At 39.5% G+C, this 14,909-nt stretch overlaps 1 protein-coding gene across 1 annotated transcript in view; it reads right to left on the reverse strand.

The window, feature by feature from the left end:
• Positions 1-14,909, reverse strand: part of KCNH8 (potassium voltage-gated channel subfamily H member 8) — a 387,230-nt gene that overhangs the window by 245,664 nt on the left and 126,657 nt on the right. Inside the window, exon 2 of the mRNA XM_027086541.1 lies at positions 13,818-14,051. Within this exon, the coding sequence (XP_026942342.1) occupies positions 13,818-14,051 (234 nt within the window). The remainder of the gene's footprint in view (positions 1-13,817; positions 14,052-14,909) is intronic.

Consider the following 14,909-nt stretch of genomic DNA (forward strand, 5'->3'; position numbering starts at 1 on the left):
CTAGCCTCGTCAATTACTATTGATTGAGGAGGGCAAGAACCCTGGTCAGTAACAATCTCATGCTAAGCTCATGTCCGTGGGTCTACGGCTCTGACAGCCTCAACAGCCTGAGGAGATTTTTTTTTTTTTTTTGCGGTACGCGGGCCTCTCACTGCCGTGGCCTCTCCCGTTGCGGAGCACAGGCTCCGGACGCGCAGGCTCAGTGGCCATGGCTCACGGGCCCAGCCGCTCCGCGGCATGTGGGATCTTCCCGGACCGGGACACGAACCCGTGTCCGCTGCATCGGCAGGCGGACTCCCAACCACTGCGCCACCAGGGAAGCCCTGAGGAGATCTTTAGGAAAATATTGCCCTTGCTCTTGCAACACCTCTCTCTGGGTCTGGAGTCGTCTCAGTCCAGGGCTATGTGGGGAAATGATCCTTTTTTTGCTCAGAATTATCTTCCTTCCTCCCCAGGGCTCACTCAAGCCTAAGATAAAGTTTCTTTTCTTTTCTGTAATCTCAAGCCTGGTTTCCTTAGATCTGTTGAAATAGATTCTTGGCTGGCTGACTTGCTCATTGTTCTCTAGATGTGGTGAACATCTAAAGCTACTACAAATGATGCCCATGTTGGGAACCCCCATATTCACAGAAGACACTCATTTAGACACTGCACTTTCCATTACAAAGCATTTTCCTCTTATGGCTGGGCACAGCACACCTTGCTCTGAAATTTGGATCCTACATGAAACCATTCTACATGCAATGCTACAAGCCCATTTCCTAACAGTCAAATGGTCAAGTCACATACGTTATACATTTAAAATGTCAATTTTAATCTGACGTTCTACAACCCCAAGGCTTTGCCTTTTCTCCTATATAGAGCTGCAGTCCTAGAATGCCTAAAGGGTATAATCAAATATTCTAAATATCTTCTGCAGAGTCACACTGAATAACTGAGTGTAATGGAACTAAGAATATATGCTGCCCACTAGAGACTCACTTCAGAAATAAGGCAACATATAGATTGAAAGTGAAGGTATGGGAAAAGATATTCCATAGAAATGGAAACAAAGAGAAAGCTTGTGTAGCTATATTCATAAAAGACAAAAAGGACTAAAGCAAAGACTGTCATAAAAGACAAAGAAGGGCACTGCATAATGATAAAGAGGTGAATCCAGCATGAAGATATAGCATTTATAAATATAAATACAGCCTACATAGGAGCCCCAAAATATGTAAAGCAAATATTAAGAGACCTAAAGAGAGAAATGGACAGACAGCAATAAACTAATAGTAGGGGACTTCAACAGCCCCACTTACATCACTGTATAGACCATTCAGAAGAAAATCGATAAGGAAGCATTGGCCTTAAACAACACATTAGACCAGCTGAATCCTATGTCTCTTGATAGTCTTATGGGGTTTCCTTATATGTAACAATTTGGTTTTTTCTTGCTGCTTAAGGTGTTCTCTTTATCTGTAATGTTTGATATTTTAATTATAGTGTGTTTTGGTGTGGATCTCTTTGGGTTCCTCTTTTATGGGACTTGGCTTCCTGGACCTGGATGTTAGTTTCCTTTCCTAGGTTAGGGAAGTTTTCAGCTGTTATTTCCCCCAATAGTGTTTCTTTTCTCTCTCTCTTCTCTGGGACCACCATAATGTGAATGTTATTCTACTTGATGTTGTCCCATAGGTGTCTTATCTTCTATTTTTTTTTCATGTGTTTTTTTCCTTTTGCTGCTCTGTATGGGTGAGTTCCATTATTTGGTCTTCTAGTTTGCTGATCTGTTCTTCTGCTTCATCTAGTCTGCTGTTGAACCTCTTGTGTACTTTTCAGTTCAGTTATTGTATTCTTCAGCTCTGTGAAGTCTGTTGGTGCTTTCTTATATTTTCTATCTCTCTGCTCAGTTCATCCATTCTTCTGAGTTTGTAAGCAACTTTATGATCATTGTTTTGAATTCTTTATCAGGTAGCTTACTCATCTGCATACAATTAAAGTCTTTTTCTGAGGTTTTGCCTTGTTCTTTGGTTTGAAACATACTTCTCTGTTTCTTCATTCTGCCTGACCCTCTGTTTCTGTTTCTATGCATTAGGCAGAACAGGTACATATCCCAGTCTTGAAGGAGTGGCCTTGTGCAGAAGATGGACTTATTCAAACTTGCCTTAGCTCTTGGCTGTCTTTCAAAGCTCTGTGATGGTCTAAATCACCTGACTTATTCTTGATATGTCTCCTTTGTTGAGATGATGCTGAGACATGTCAGTGTCCCAAAGGGAGGAATCTCATCTAGCGCCTAGTTTTTGGCGGACTGGAAGACAGACCCTCAGGCAGCAGCTCTTACAGTAGCAAATATATACAGACTTGTGAGGCCACAACTGTAATCCCTCCTGGCCTCCGGAGCAGACCTGGAGGTGTCCCATGGGTGATGGTTACACAAATCAGGGCTACAGCTGAGTATTTAAGCTCCTTGCTGTAAAGTCTTATCACGCTTTAGTGAGGCTGAAGGAGCGTGAAGGGATGGTGTCGCCCCACTTACTCTCCCTGGGAGCACCTCCTTAGACCCTAGATATGGTGGAAACCTGAAGCCCGTCCCTCAGACTGAAGCTCCAGGACAAGTAAACCAGCGTTTTTCACAGAAAGATGGGTTGTGTTTCCGTTTGCTGTCTGTGCAGTTCCCTGGGGGTGGTGGCCTACCGATAACTGTCTTTCCAATTGTTACAGTCCTGTGGAACACAGTACCTTCAGCTCCTTGGCCACCAGGGCCAGGGGATCAAGGGGTGTCCCCTGTGTGGACTGTGTGCACGTGCTGGCTTTAGCAAGGCAGCTGCAGAGCATAGGGAGTAGGGCACAGTCACCAGCTTCAGAAAGGCACTGGGAAAATGTCTGGACTGCATACACCTGTGGGTTTTAGCAATGCAGCAGGAGAATGCCTTGCTTATGCGTGTGTGCTGGCTTTAGGCTGGGAGTGAGAGAATGCCCCGACCATCCATGCTCACCAGCCCCATCCAGGAAGCAGGGTGCTGCAACTACCCACATGCTCTGGCTTCAGCAAGGCGGCAGGACTGTGCCTGGAAAAGTGGCAAGAGATGTGCTCTTGGGGCAGGTGGAGAGTGTAATAACGGCACCTGCCAGCACCTCTGTCTCCAGGGAGAGTTTCAACTGCTGCCTGTCCCTTCAGCAGAGGCTTCTAGGTTAGCAAGTGAGTCCCCTTCACATATAGTCTAGATGCTTTTCAAACTGCTGTTTGTTCACTGGGTCTTGGGGTGTGTGAGATTGTATGTGAGCCCTTTAAAAAGGAAATCTCAGTTTCTTATAGCACTTTGGGTCCCTTGGACACCACCTGTTGGTTTTCTTAGCCAGGTATTTTGGGGGTTCCTCTCTCTGATGTAGCTCCCAGGGGTTGGGGTGTCTGATGTGGGGTACCAACTCCTCATTTCTCCACAAGAAGTGCTGGATTGGTGAGATCCCCCCCTATTGTGAGTCACCATGCCAAGGGTGGGGATTTTGCTAAGACCATGTCTCTGTCTTTCCTACCCATCTCGATGTGGTCCTTTTAACCTTTGTTGTGAAGAAGTAGTTCATGTAGCTTTCAGATCTTTTTTTTTTTTCCTTTAACACATGTTTATTAAACATTTCTCATGAGATAGGCACTGAGGAAAATAAAAGCATGAATAGGACCAACTGCTCCAATTATCTATTTGAGGACACACACACATAAACAACTGCAAAACAATTTGACAAAGGTTTGTATGAGGTCCTGCTGGAACAGGGAGAAGGGGGTCAGGTGTTTAGCCTGACTGTCTGGAAGAAAATTCCAGAGAAAGGACATTTAAGTTGCTTCCTGAAGGGAACAACCCCATGTGCAAATTTCCAGAGGCAAGACAATATGAGGCCGGTTTGGGGAACAGAGTGAAATTCCACATGCACGTGAAGGAAGAGTTTTTATTTATTTAACATTATGTCCCTGACATTTACTCTTCAAAGGACTTCAAATGCATGAGCTCATGCATTTTTCAAATCTTCAAATTAGGTTTCAGATCTTTTTCAAAGGGAAATGATCCAGATGTAGCTATAGATTTGGTGTGTCCATGGAAGGAGGTGAGGTTAGGATCTTCCTATGCCACTATCTTGGACTCCCCTCTCCTTGGCATTAACATTTCTAGACATTCTACCATGTCATGAGAAAATTAAAAGAAGAAATGTGAAGTGCATCAGTGAGTAAAGGAAATGAACAAAGGAGAACTGCTGGGGCAATTGCAAGGTGAGCACATAGGGCTGTGTTCACATCATTTCTCTGCATCACACTTTCTTCATCTGTAAATGTGAGATAATTCATATTTATTTTGAAGTGTTATTACAAAAATTAAATAAAATAACATATGTGCTGCTTAGCAGAATATAATCAATTAGATTTATTATTACTTAGATATCATGTATACTTTTTATTAATGTTAAAAGTTTAAAAATGGTATTTTCATTGTATACTTACTTATGTTTACCTTCTGTTTGAGCTAGTGATCCCCGTTTTCTATTGAGAGTGGTGATTTAGTTTTCTTTGCTTGCAATTAGAGTAAAAATAAAAGAGTCAACTTAAAGAAAAACGTTAAGCAAGCAATAGTTCGGTAGGTACATGGACATAAATAAAAAATCTTGAAAGTGATATGGGAATGATTGAGTCTGTGAGTTAAGAGACTTTTCCACCACCCTATCAGACTCAAGATTCCCTTCTGTAACAAACTCTTGTATTTCCCTCTTTTCTATTTAGAACTGAAAAATCTAAATAATAAAACTTGCCTGCCTATAATGCACATTATTTTCAGAAAAGTTTTCAGACATTCTATATTATTAACAGTAATATAACAGAAATAAAAGTGAGGTTGTCTCTGGTAAAATAATATGGATCACAACATGAAATGCTCAGGTATGACAGACGACAACAGAAGATGTTATGAAGCAGTTGGATAATTGGACCAATATACAAAATCACTGTAAATGCAATAGCTCCAAGTGCAGAACCTGGGCAGATGTGCATCTGTGACAAGTATTGGGAGACAGTGACAAGATTTTCTTAAATGGTGAAGTTCTCAATGAGATAAAGTTCAATCTTCTCTCACTACACTATGGTTTTATTCTTGGAAATTCAGTAGGAAATTAAAGTCTTCCCAAAAAAACACTGTGTGTTAAGTTCCAAGTTCAGGTCATTAGAAACCAGTGTTTTACTTCCTGGAAAGCCTGGTGGGGCATTAGAAAGTCATGCACTGCATAATACTGTACTGTGAACTACAGGTACTATTCTGTACAGACCTCTACAACTTACCCATCTTGCATAACTGAAACTTTATATCTACTGAGCAACAATTTTACATTTTCCGCTCCTATGAACCCCTGGCAACTGCCATTCTATTCTCTGCATGTATGAATTTGACCATTTGAGATACCTAATATAAGGGGAATCATGCAGTATTTGTCCTTCTGTAATTGGCTTATTTCACTTAGCATAATGTTAAGAGGATAGATCTCATGTTAAGTGTTCTTACCACAAAAAACAAACAAAAAAACACAAAAGAACACAAGAAATTTTTAGAGGTGATGGATATGCTTAGTACCTTGATTGTGGTGATGGTATCATGGCTGTATGAATATGTCCAAACTCATCACAATATACACATTAAATGTTTGAAACATTTTGTATATCAGTTATACCTCAATAAAGCTCAGGAAGAAAGGAGAGACAGAGAAAAGGAAGGAAGGAGGAAAGAAGGAAAGAGAAAGAGAGAGAAAGAAAAGAGAAAGAAAGAAAGAAAGAAAGAAAGAAAGGAAGAAAGAAAGAGAAAGAAAGAAAGAAAAGAAAGGAAGGAAGGAAGGAAGAAAGGAAGGAAGGGGAAAGAAAAGAAAAGAAAGAGAAAGAAGAAAAGAAAAGAAGAGAAAAAAGAAAAGAATGAAAGAAAGAAAGTCAAGTTAAGCAGTGGACAATTCTTCAATTGCAAGACCACCCCATGCATTACAGTATATCTAGCATCCCTGATTCCTGCCCATTAAATGGCAAAAGAACCCCCAATTTTGAGTCAAACACCCCCAGATACTGGCAGAATGCTCCTAGGAGGTGGTACCATTCCCACTCCCACAGACAACCAGTGGTTTAAGGGCAAGGACCTTAGAGTCAGAGGATTTTTATATATCCTGGTTTCTTTATTTATGATCTTGGAGAAGTGACTTAAATTCTAATCTGTTTAATGTAAATGTAACCAGGTGTTATGGGTTTAATTTTGTTCCCCCAAAAGAGTAAGTTAGAGTCCTAACCCACAATACCTCAGAATGTAATCTTATTTGGAGATACAGTCTTTACAGAGGTAAGCTAAGATAAGGTCATTAGGGTGGGCACTAAACCAATATGACTGGTGTCCTTATAAAATGGGGAAATTTGGACACAGACACACATGCAGAGAGAATAGTATGTGAAGATGAAAGCAGAGATCAGGGTGATGCTTCTACAAGGTAAAGAATACCGAAGAGTGCCAGAAGCTAGGGGAGAGGGATGGAACAAACTTCTCCTGTCAGCCCTCAAAAGAAACCAACCCAACTGATACCTTGATATCCAACTTCGAGACTTCAGAATAGTGATACAATAAACTTCTGTTGTTTAAGCCACTCATTTTGTGGTAATTTGTTTTGATAGCCCTAGCAAACTAATATATCAGGATAATATTTTTGCAAAATTAACTATATCATTTTAATTTTCTTCTTAAATCTTTGTTCTCTTGCAGCATTTCTCTTCTTGTTGAACCTATTTAATATAAAAATAGGCTTGAAAGATAAGCTTTCTGCAGAGAAGATATGCTAAGATAAACGTGTTAAGGTTGGGGTTTGTAGATTCAACCATGATGGTCTTCCATGACACAGAGACGATACAATTTTCTACCGCTAACATTTAAGCCAAGAAGCCAGAGTTAGGAAGAAGACAAATATGACATGACATCCCAGCTTGTCCATTCTCAGCTTGAGGGATTGTGAGAAAGTAGGGGAGGCCAGAAATAATCTCCTCTCTATGAGGTTTCACAGATTTGAAGCAGGGAAAAGCTGTGTGTGTGTATTTTTCTTATAAATTATTTTTTTATTTCTTCCTTTTTAAAATTTTATGTTTTTTAATACATTTTAAAGGTTACTTTCCATTTAGAGTTATTACAAAATACTGGCTGTATTCCCCATGTTGTACAAGATATCCTTGTACCCTACCTTACACCCAGTAGTGTTTTGATAGCTTTTTTTGAAATACTGAAGGCAGAAGAGACATTTTACCTTCTCTTTGGGACACTTGAGAGAACCTGCTTGTCAGACTACCTCTTTATCAGCATGAAGGTGGCTGCCCACTTTTGAGGAAACGTGATAGCATAAAGGATGCTCGAGTGTACTCAGAGTCTCCCTTTGCTTCCACGTGTGAAGGATGGGAATGCTCACCTAAGGTATCCATTATCCTCCCAAGGCTAGCAATACAGAGGATAGAGAACAATAATGAATGCCTTGATCAGTGGCATGATGAAAGACAGGCAAAAATGAAGAGAGATCTATAGTGGTTCCAAGAGCTAAGCGGAAGTGAAGACATGTAGGGAGCATCACCAGACACAGAATGCAGCTGCAAATGCCAATAAGGGGAGCATCAGACACATGGGTCAGGCATGAAGCAGTGAACACACAAGGAGTTAGGGGGACCCTTTCTACACTATGCCATGAGTTAGTATAAGATCCTCATGCAAATGGAACCATGCAAATGGAAATTTAGACAGAAAGAAAGGAGAAGGAGATGATAAAAAATTGTACTTATATCCCCAAAGCAATTATACCTTGCCTAAAGAGATTATTTAAAATACAGCAGTGGCCATGAAAACTTTGGTTTTGAAATATGCCCAATCCTTTCACAAAATTAAAGTAACTAAGATAGCAAAATCAGAAATCCAAAAACTACATTATCAACCAAACTATATGACAGTGTGTCCCCATAAACCTGAGAATACAGAATGATGAGCAATACCAACTAAGAAGCTAGACCCCTGCAGGAGCAGCAGCTTTGTTAAAAAAAAAAAAATGTCAGAAAGAAGGTTTTTAATAGCCCTAGAGCTTGGGACCTCATAATTTGTCAACAAGTGTCTACTCCCCAAAGAAGAAATCCTCTGAAAGTAGAGGATTCCACACACAGATCTGAAAATGATTAAAACTAACACAGAGCTTCCCAGTCTCCAATTTGCAGGTGAGTGAGAATGGGCTACAGAAAGGTAGGATGGTGTTGGGGTTGCCTGAGCCTCCAATGTTCTCAGAAAACCCAGCAGAAATTCTTTCCTGGATGTATAGAACTCACTGAGGTATAGAACTATACCCAGGAGAAACTGCTCAAACCAGAGCCCTACTTGATCAGAGCAGGAAAATCAGGGTAAAGAAAGGAAACATTTCTAATACTAGTGTGAAACAGGTCCTCACTAGGAGAGGAGACCTAACTCAGAAAGAAACCAAAATTGTAAGCTATATGGGGAAAGCATTAAAAAAAAAAAAAAGAAAACTTTTTGGGAATGGCAAAAGGAGACATAGGTTTAGGAAAGTTTTCCTAGCACACCTCTATTTTCAATATTCTTAAAGTTGAGAAAAAAATTCAAACATGACAATAGAAAAAGATGATAAAGAGAAAAACTATCTGAATACAGATACAGAAAGTAAAAACACATCCAAAATATTCCATAAGCACACAAAACCCAAATATTTCAAAATAAGTAAAAAGTAATTAAGAAAATTTACAAACTTTGAAATAACTACAGACATAACCTACATTGATTTATAAAAGCTCAGAAACAGTATGACTAGGAGTTATGGGATGAACTGTATGCCCTCAAAATTTCATATGTTGAAGTCCCAATCCCCATTACCTCAGAATGTGACTGTATTTGGAGATGGGAGTCTTTAAAGATGTAATTACTTAAAAAGAAGTCATTTGGGTGAGCCCTAATCTAATATGACTGGTGTCATAAGAAGATGAGATTAGGACAAAGACACACAAAGGGAAGACCACATGAAGACACAGAGAAAAGACAGCCATCTATAAGACAAGGGGAGAGGCTTAAAAAGAAACCAACCATTCCAACACCTTGATTTGGGGCTTCTAGCTTTCAGAAATGTAAGAAAATTAATTTCTGTTGTTTAAGCCACCCAGTCTATAGTTTGTGATGGCAGTCTGAACTAAGATACAAGTCAAAAGAGTGATATAAATAATATGACTTAACTGAGCTCAGGAGAGGATATAAATGAAAGATAAAGAACTGAAGACTTAAAGAGAAGAAATACAAGTGTGAATAGATACCACAAAAGGAAAGGAAAGGAAATAAATTGCACATGGTGAAAAATTGAAAACAAAAAATAAAATAAATGAAAAAGAGGAAGAAAATGATAGGTACAGAGGACAGGCAAAGAAGATCCAACACACATGTAATAAGTGACTGTAAAGAGGAAAATCAAAGTGAGAAAACAGATTAATGATAATTAAAATTCAAGAAAAATTTCCCCAAGTAAAAGGGTCTTAAACATAAATACTACAGGGCACATCACATAACAGAGGAAAAATCTGATCCAAAAAATTCTAAACCAGGTATCAGTAAACTGGCCTGTAGGTCAAATCTAGGCCACCTCCTGTTTTTGCAAATAAAATATTTATTGGAAGACAGTAACACCCATTCATTTACATATTTTCTTGGGTTGTTTTCACACTATGGTGACATAGATGGGTACTTGCAACATAGGCTGTATGGCCTGCAGAATGTATAATATTTACTCTCTGGCCCTTCACAGAAAGAGTTTGCTGACCTCGGCCTATGCCAAGATATATTCCAGTAAAACTATTAGATTATAATAAAATGAAAAAATGAAATGAAATAATAATAAAATAAATTCATTGAACATCCAGGACAAAACACCAACTCACTTAATTAGTGGCACTTTTAGGGTAAAATAATACTCTATGCCAGTACACAAAAGAATAACATAATTGAGATAGTAAAGTGAAGAAAATATAAACCAAAGGTTTAATTTTCACCCAAATTGATCTACAAGTACAAAGGTCACAGTCATACTGTTATTAAAATGCAGGGGCTCAGGGAAACAGTTTCCATGAGCTCTTCCTAAGATGGCTCAGAAAACAAGCTTCTGACAATGAAGAAATTATTGGAGAAGCTTTAGAACAGAATATAAGGTGATCATTATTTCACTGTAGCAACAAGATTAAATAAAGGAGGATAAGAGTGACAAAATACATGCAATTGTTATTTGAGCTGACAATGTAAATATAACTATGAAAGAGGTGAGAGAGGAACATAGAGCGATAATAAGGAAAGCAGACCATGCACGCTGATTATCTTATAGATATTAACTGGTACTAAAAGGACATTACTTTAAATTAGCTTGTGGGGAGAGAAAGGAGGGAGAAGTGGTTCCTGGGTAACTATAACATTGCTTATGATAGAAAATGAAGACAAAAATCTTTAAAAAGTGGGACTATACAATATAAACATACCACATAAAAGATAACTTTTAGAAAAAACACAAAACTTTCTAAATAACAACAGTAGTACATAAAAGAGAGAGAGAGACAGAGACAGAAAGAGCAAAGAAAACAGATAACATTCTAGAGGGAACACAAATGTCCATCAGTAGGGGAGTCGTTGAACTGAATCATATGATGTAATACTATGCAAATGAGTGATCACATTTTAGAGGGAACACAAGTGTCCATCAGTAGAGGTTTATTTAACTGACTATGTAATACTATAATGGATCCACCTGATGTAATACTGTAAGTGACTAGGGTGGAGCCACCTGATGGAATACTATGATTGATCCATATGATGTAATACTGTACAAAAGAATGAGTGATTGTCATCCAGCATATGTTGTTCTAAAAGGTATACACAGTTGTAAAAGATATTGCTCTGCAACTATAGAATAGTGTGCAAAGTATGCTGCGTGTAAAAAAGGAGGGAACCACTCTATAAGTAAAGTATTGCTGATATTAAAAAAAAACAATGAGGATAAACACCGAATTTATAAAATTGTGACCCTTGGTTCAGGTACCCATACATTTGTTTGTCTAGAATAGCCGTGGTTAATGCCTTTTGTATATCAGCAGAAGTGGAGGGGACTGCTTTTTGAAAAGACATCGTAATGGTCTATTTCTGATGTATAGGTAGAATCTGGGCAATTTAAAGGGAGGACAAGAAATAAGAAATGTTAACTCCTGCACATAAAAATATAAAATATTACTCTCTGTACTTTAGCCGAAGAAAAGTTTGAGTATTTTGCTTATCTGTGAAGCTAGTTATCTTCTTATTTATTACCTAATTTTTAAAAACCTTATTCTTTCTTGGTGCCTTTAATGATTTCCATCCAAAGGGGTCCAAGGTTGTAGGCATCTTTATAAAAAACTAGGCTCGGGAAACTCTTTTAGGGGTTCACTCCCACCCTGTGCTTTATATTTCTACTTTTCTGACCTCCAAAGTCTCCACCCTTTGGCCTTGCCACCTAAACGCTCCTCCTTGGCCTTAACCTTTCTCAGAGGTGCCACATTTGGATATTGTGAGAAGGCTTAAAAAGGAAGAAACACAAATGGATTTGGAGAGACCTGTACAAGGCACCTATCTTAAGAAGGACAAGTCTGCAGTCAGCGGATATTTCAGACAAAGCCTCTCCTTTTCCCTTTGTTCACCAGATGGCGGTTTTATCACTCCCTACCAGTTTGCATTCTCAGTGACCAACTCCATTTTCTTTTATCTCAGGCCCCCTTTTCAGTGATTGTGGTAAAATTAGATAGAGCTAGAATCCTTTTATTTTATCGCATTTGCAATGTAGGCCTTATCTATTGACACTGGGAAGGACACAATGGTCTGAACTGTGTTCCTGGTGCCAAAGAACTGGAAATCCTATTCCTCCCAGAGGGGTGCTTGCCAATACTTCCTGACTACCATGCATCCAAAATTCACACAATCAAGGACTGTCCTCCAAAGACAAATAACTTTTAAAAGAGGATGAAGTTCCCATGTTCACGCTCCGATACCTCCTCCTAAAAATGACCCCAGTACTAAGTATTAAAGAGGCCAGAGATGCTGTTAATTGTCCACAATGCACAGGAAAGCCCCCACAACAAAGAATTATTGGCCCCAGATGTTAATAGTGCCAAGGTTGTGAAACCTTGAATTAGAGTACAATTTAAATGTTGTAACAAAAACACCTAGAAATAGAGTGATTCAAACAAGATAGAACTGGATGTGTCTTTGTCTAGGATGGGAAAGGTGGACCTAAAACCACACCCAGGCTCCTTACCTATTGTTGCTCTGTATTACTCTATGCTGTCGACCTTGACAAATGGTTGAAGCTGGCTTTCCAGCCTTGCCTTAACATTCTGACTCGTATGTATGAGTTTACTAGGGTTGTCATAACAAAATACCACAGACTGGGTGGCTTAAACAACAGGAATTTATTTTCCCACAGTTCTAGAGGCTGGATGTCCAAGATCAAGGTGAGGCTTCTCTCCTTGGCTCATACATAGCTACCTTCTCGCTGTGTCTTCACACGACCTTTCCTCTATGTACACATATCCCTGGTGTCTCTTCCTCTTCATATAAGGACACCAGTCATATTGGATTAAGGCTCCATCCTTATGACCTCATTTAACCTTAAAAGGCCCTATCCCTACACACAGTTACACTGGGGGTTAGGGCTTTGATATATGAAATTTGAAGGGATGTAATTCAGTCCACAACACCACGGGAAAGAAGAAGAAGAGAAATTAGAGGTCAAACAATTTCGTTTTTTAGGGATTTCACCCAGAAGTTGCATAAATCATTCACTCTTATATATCATTGGCCAGAACTTAGACACATGCCCTAGCTAACTGCAAAGAAGGCTGGGGAATATATTCTTTAGCTAGGCGGCCATGTGCCCAGCTAAATAAAACTCAGGGGGCTATGTTACTCAAAGGAAAAGTATTAAAAAAAGAGACAGAATTCTAGAAACTGGAAAATGATGGTTTGTTCTCATTTTTGATCTAGCATTTCTCCAATATAATGCCTCTTGGATTCACCCCCTCTACCACGGCTTACAGGATAATGATATCTATTCCCATGTAGGAACCAAGCACTGTGGAAACTACACCCATGCCTAGATACTTTTTCATTTAGAAGAGAGTCAAAACCATAGCCACAAGAAAATAGTATTGCCCAGTGGCAGTGTTGAGTCCAGGAAAATGTACTCCCACCCTGAGACACTGTGTGTCTCTTATTTTGTCTCTAGAATTTAAGAATAGTGAGAAAGGCTCTGTGAACAGGAAACTGGAAGAGAAAATGCCTATGCTCAGGTCCTTTAAATTAACTTCTTTTTCTGCTGTCAAACACTTGGATCTCTGTCCCTAATGACTGAGGCTGAGATGTGGTTCTTAAAGATGGAAAACTATCTCTGAATAGTTAACTATCTCTGAATCTGTTAATATATTAACAACCATCATATCTGATATATATCTTAAGCATGACCACAACATAATACACTTTATTTTAACATATATTACCTCAGTTAATATATTGACATTGAATAATTGTAATTCTAATGCTAGATTTTCAGGTAGTTTATGCTGTTAATGGCTAAAACAAGGCCATCATCCAAGTTATTTGTGGAACTTCAATAACAGACTGTATTTATGTAAAATACCATTAAGCCTTAGTGGGAGTTATGGAGCAATTACAGCAATGGGAGTTAAAAGAAGGTGGGTGACCTTTCACAACTGTCCAAGGAGCACCCATCAGAAAAAGCCAACTCACCGTTCTTCTTGTAGAACATAATTTCTCCTTTGAATTCTGCTTTTTCCTCCAAGGACTTTTCTATCTGAAGCATCAGTTGCTCGTTGGTCTCAACCCCGAATAAGAATTTGCAGCTACAACTCTTCTGCATGACTTCTGTCCGGGCAAATCCAGCAAGCTCACAGAAGCCATCCGAACAGTAGACTATGGGGAAACCCTTAGCCACCTGGGCGTTGGCGAGGATGAAGTTGCTATCTGTAGACCAACAAGGAGAAGACAGCAAGTAAACAAGCATGAGAAATTCTTTGTAAATCGCACTTTCAGTAACAAGTCATAAGCACATATGTTTAGCCAACATTACCAAAAATGCAAGTCCTGATGGGCTGGGGTGGAAAAGAGACACCCCAAAACATAGAACGGCATTGCCCAGCAGAAGTATGTATTAAGCTCCAACATTGGTTTGCATTTTGAAACACACCATGGAGGGAAGAGAGTATTCCTTGGCCTGCTTTGAGGCACTTACCATCTACCTAACAGTAAGGAATGGTGCTTCTGAGTGTGGCTTCTGGTTCATAGCTTGAATCTGCCACTTGATGTACAGATGACCTTGAACAAATTACTCACATATTCTGAACCTCAGTTTCCCTAGGTTTGGTTTCCCTAAAAGCAGACCGTGAGGCAAGGATTTGACTGTAAGCAGTTTATTTGGCAGGTGATTCTAGGAAGTAAGGAAGTGGGCAGGGAGGAAAGGTAATAAAGGGTGAGACAGAAAGGGGTTTACAGATATGAGCAACTGAGGATCAATCACACAGGGACACACAGAAGAAATGACTGGGCAGAACACAGCTCAAACTTTTCCCAAAGAGGAGAGAAAGCCAGGGTATTTATCCACCTCCATGAGTGTCTATACCTCATTGGTTAGGACACTTTGGGGTTGTCAATATGTTAGCACTTTGGCCTGCCCACTTGGGCTGAACACATTCTCCGGAGGTCACTTGGGCAGCACGATGCTAGAAGCCACCGTATATAAGGAAATGGTCTGCACAGCAACTTAAGGCTGAGTCAAGGAGATCCTGGGAGGGCACTGACAGGTGTACAGAGAGGGTGATACTG

This window comes from Aethalodelphis obliquidens, unplaced genomic scaffold, assembly GCF_003676395.1.
Source record: "Aethalodelphis obliquidens isolate GAN/ISIS:26980383/991018 unplaced genomic scaffold, ASM367639v1 scaffold56, whole genome shotgun sequence".
In the NCBI taxonomy this organism is placed as follows: Eukaryota; Metazoa; Chordata; class Mammalia; order Artiodactyla; family Delphinidae; genus Aethalodelphis; species Aethalodelphis obliquidens.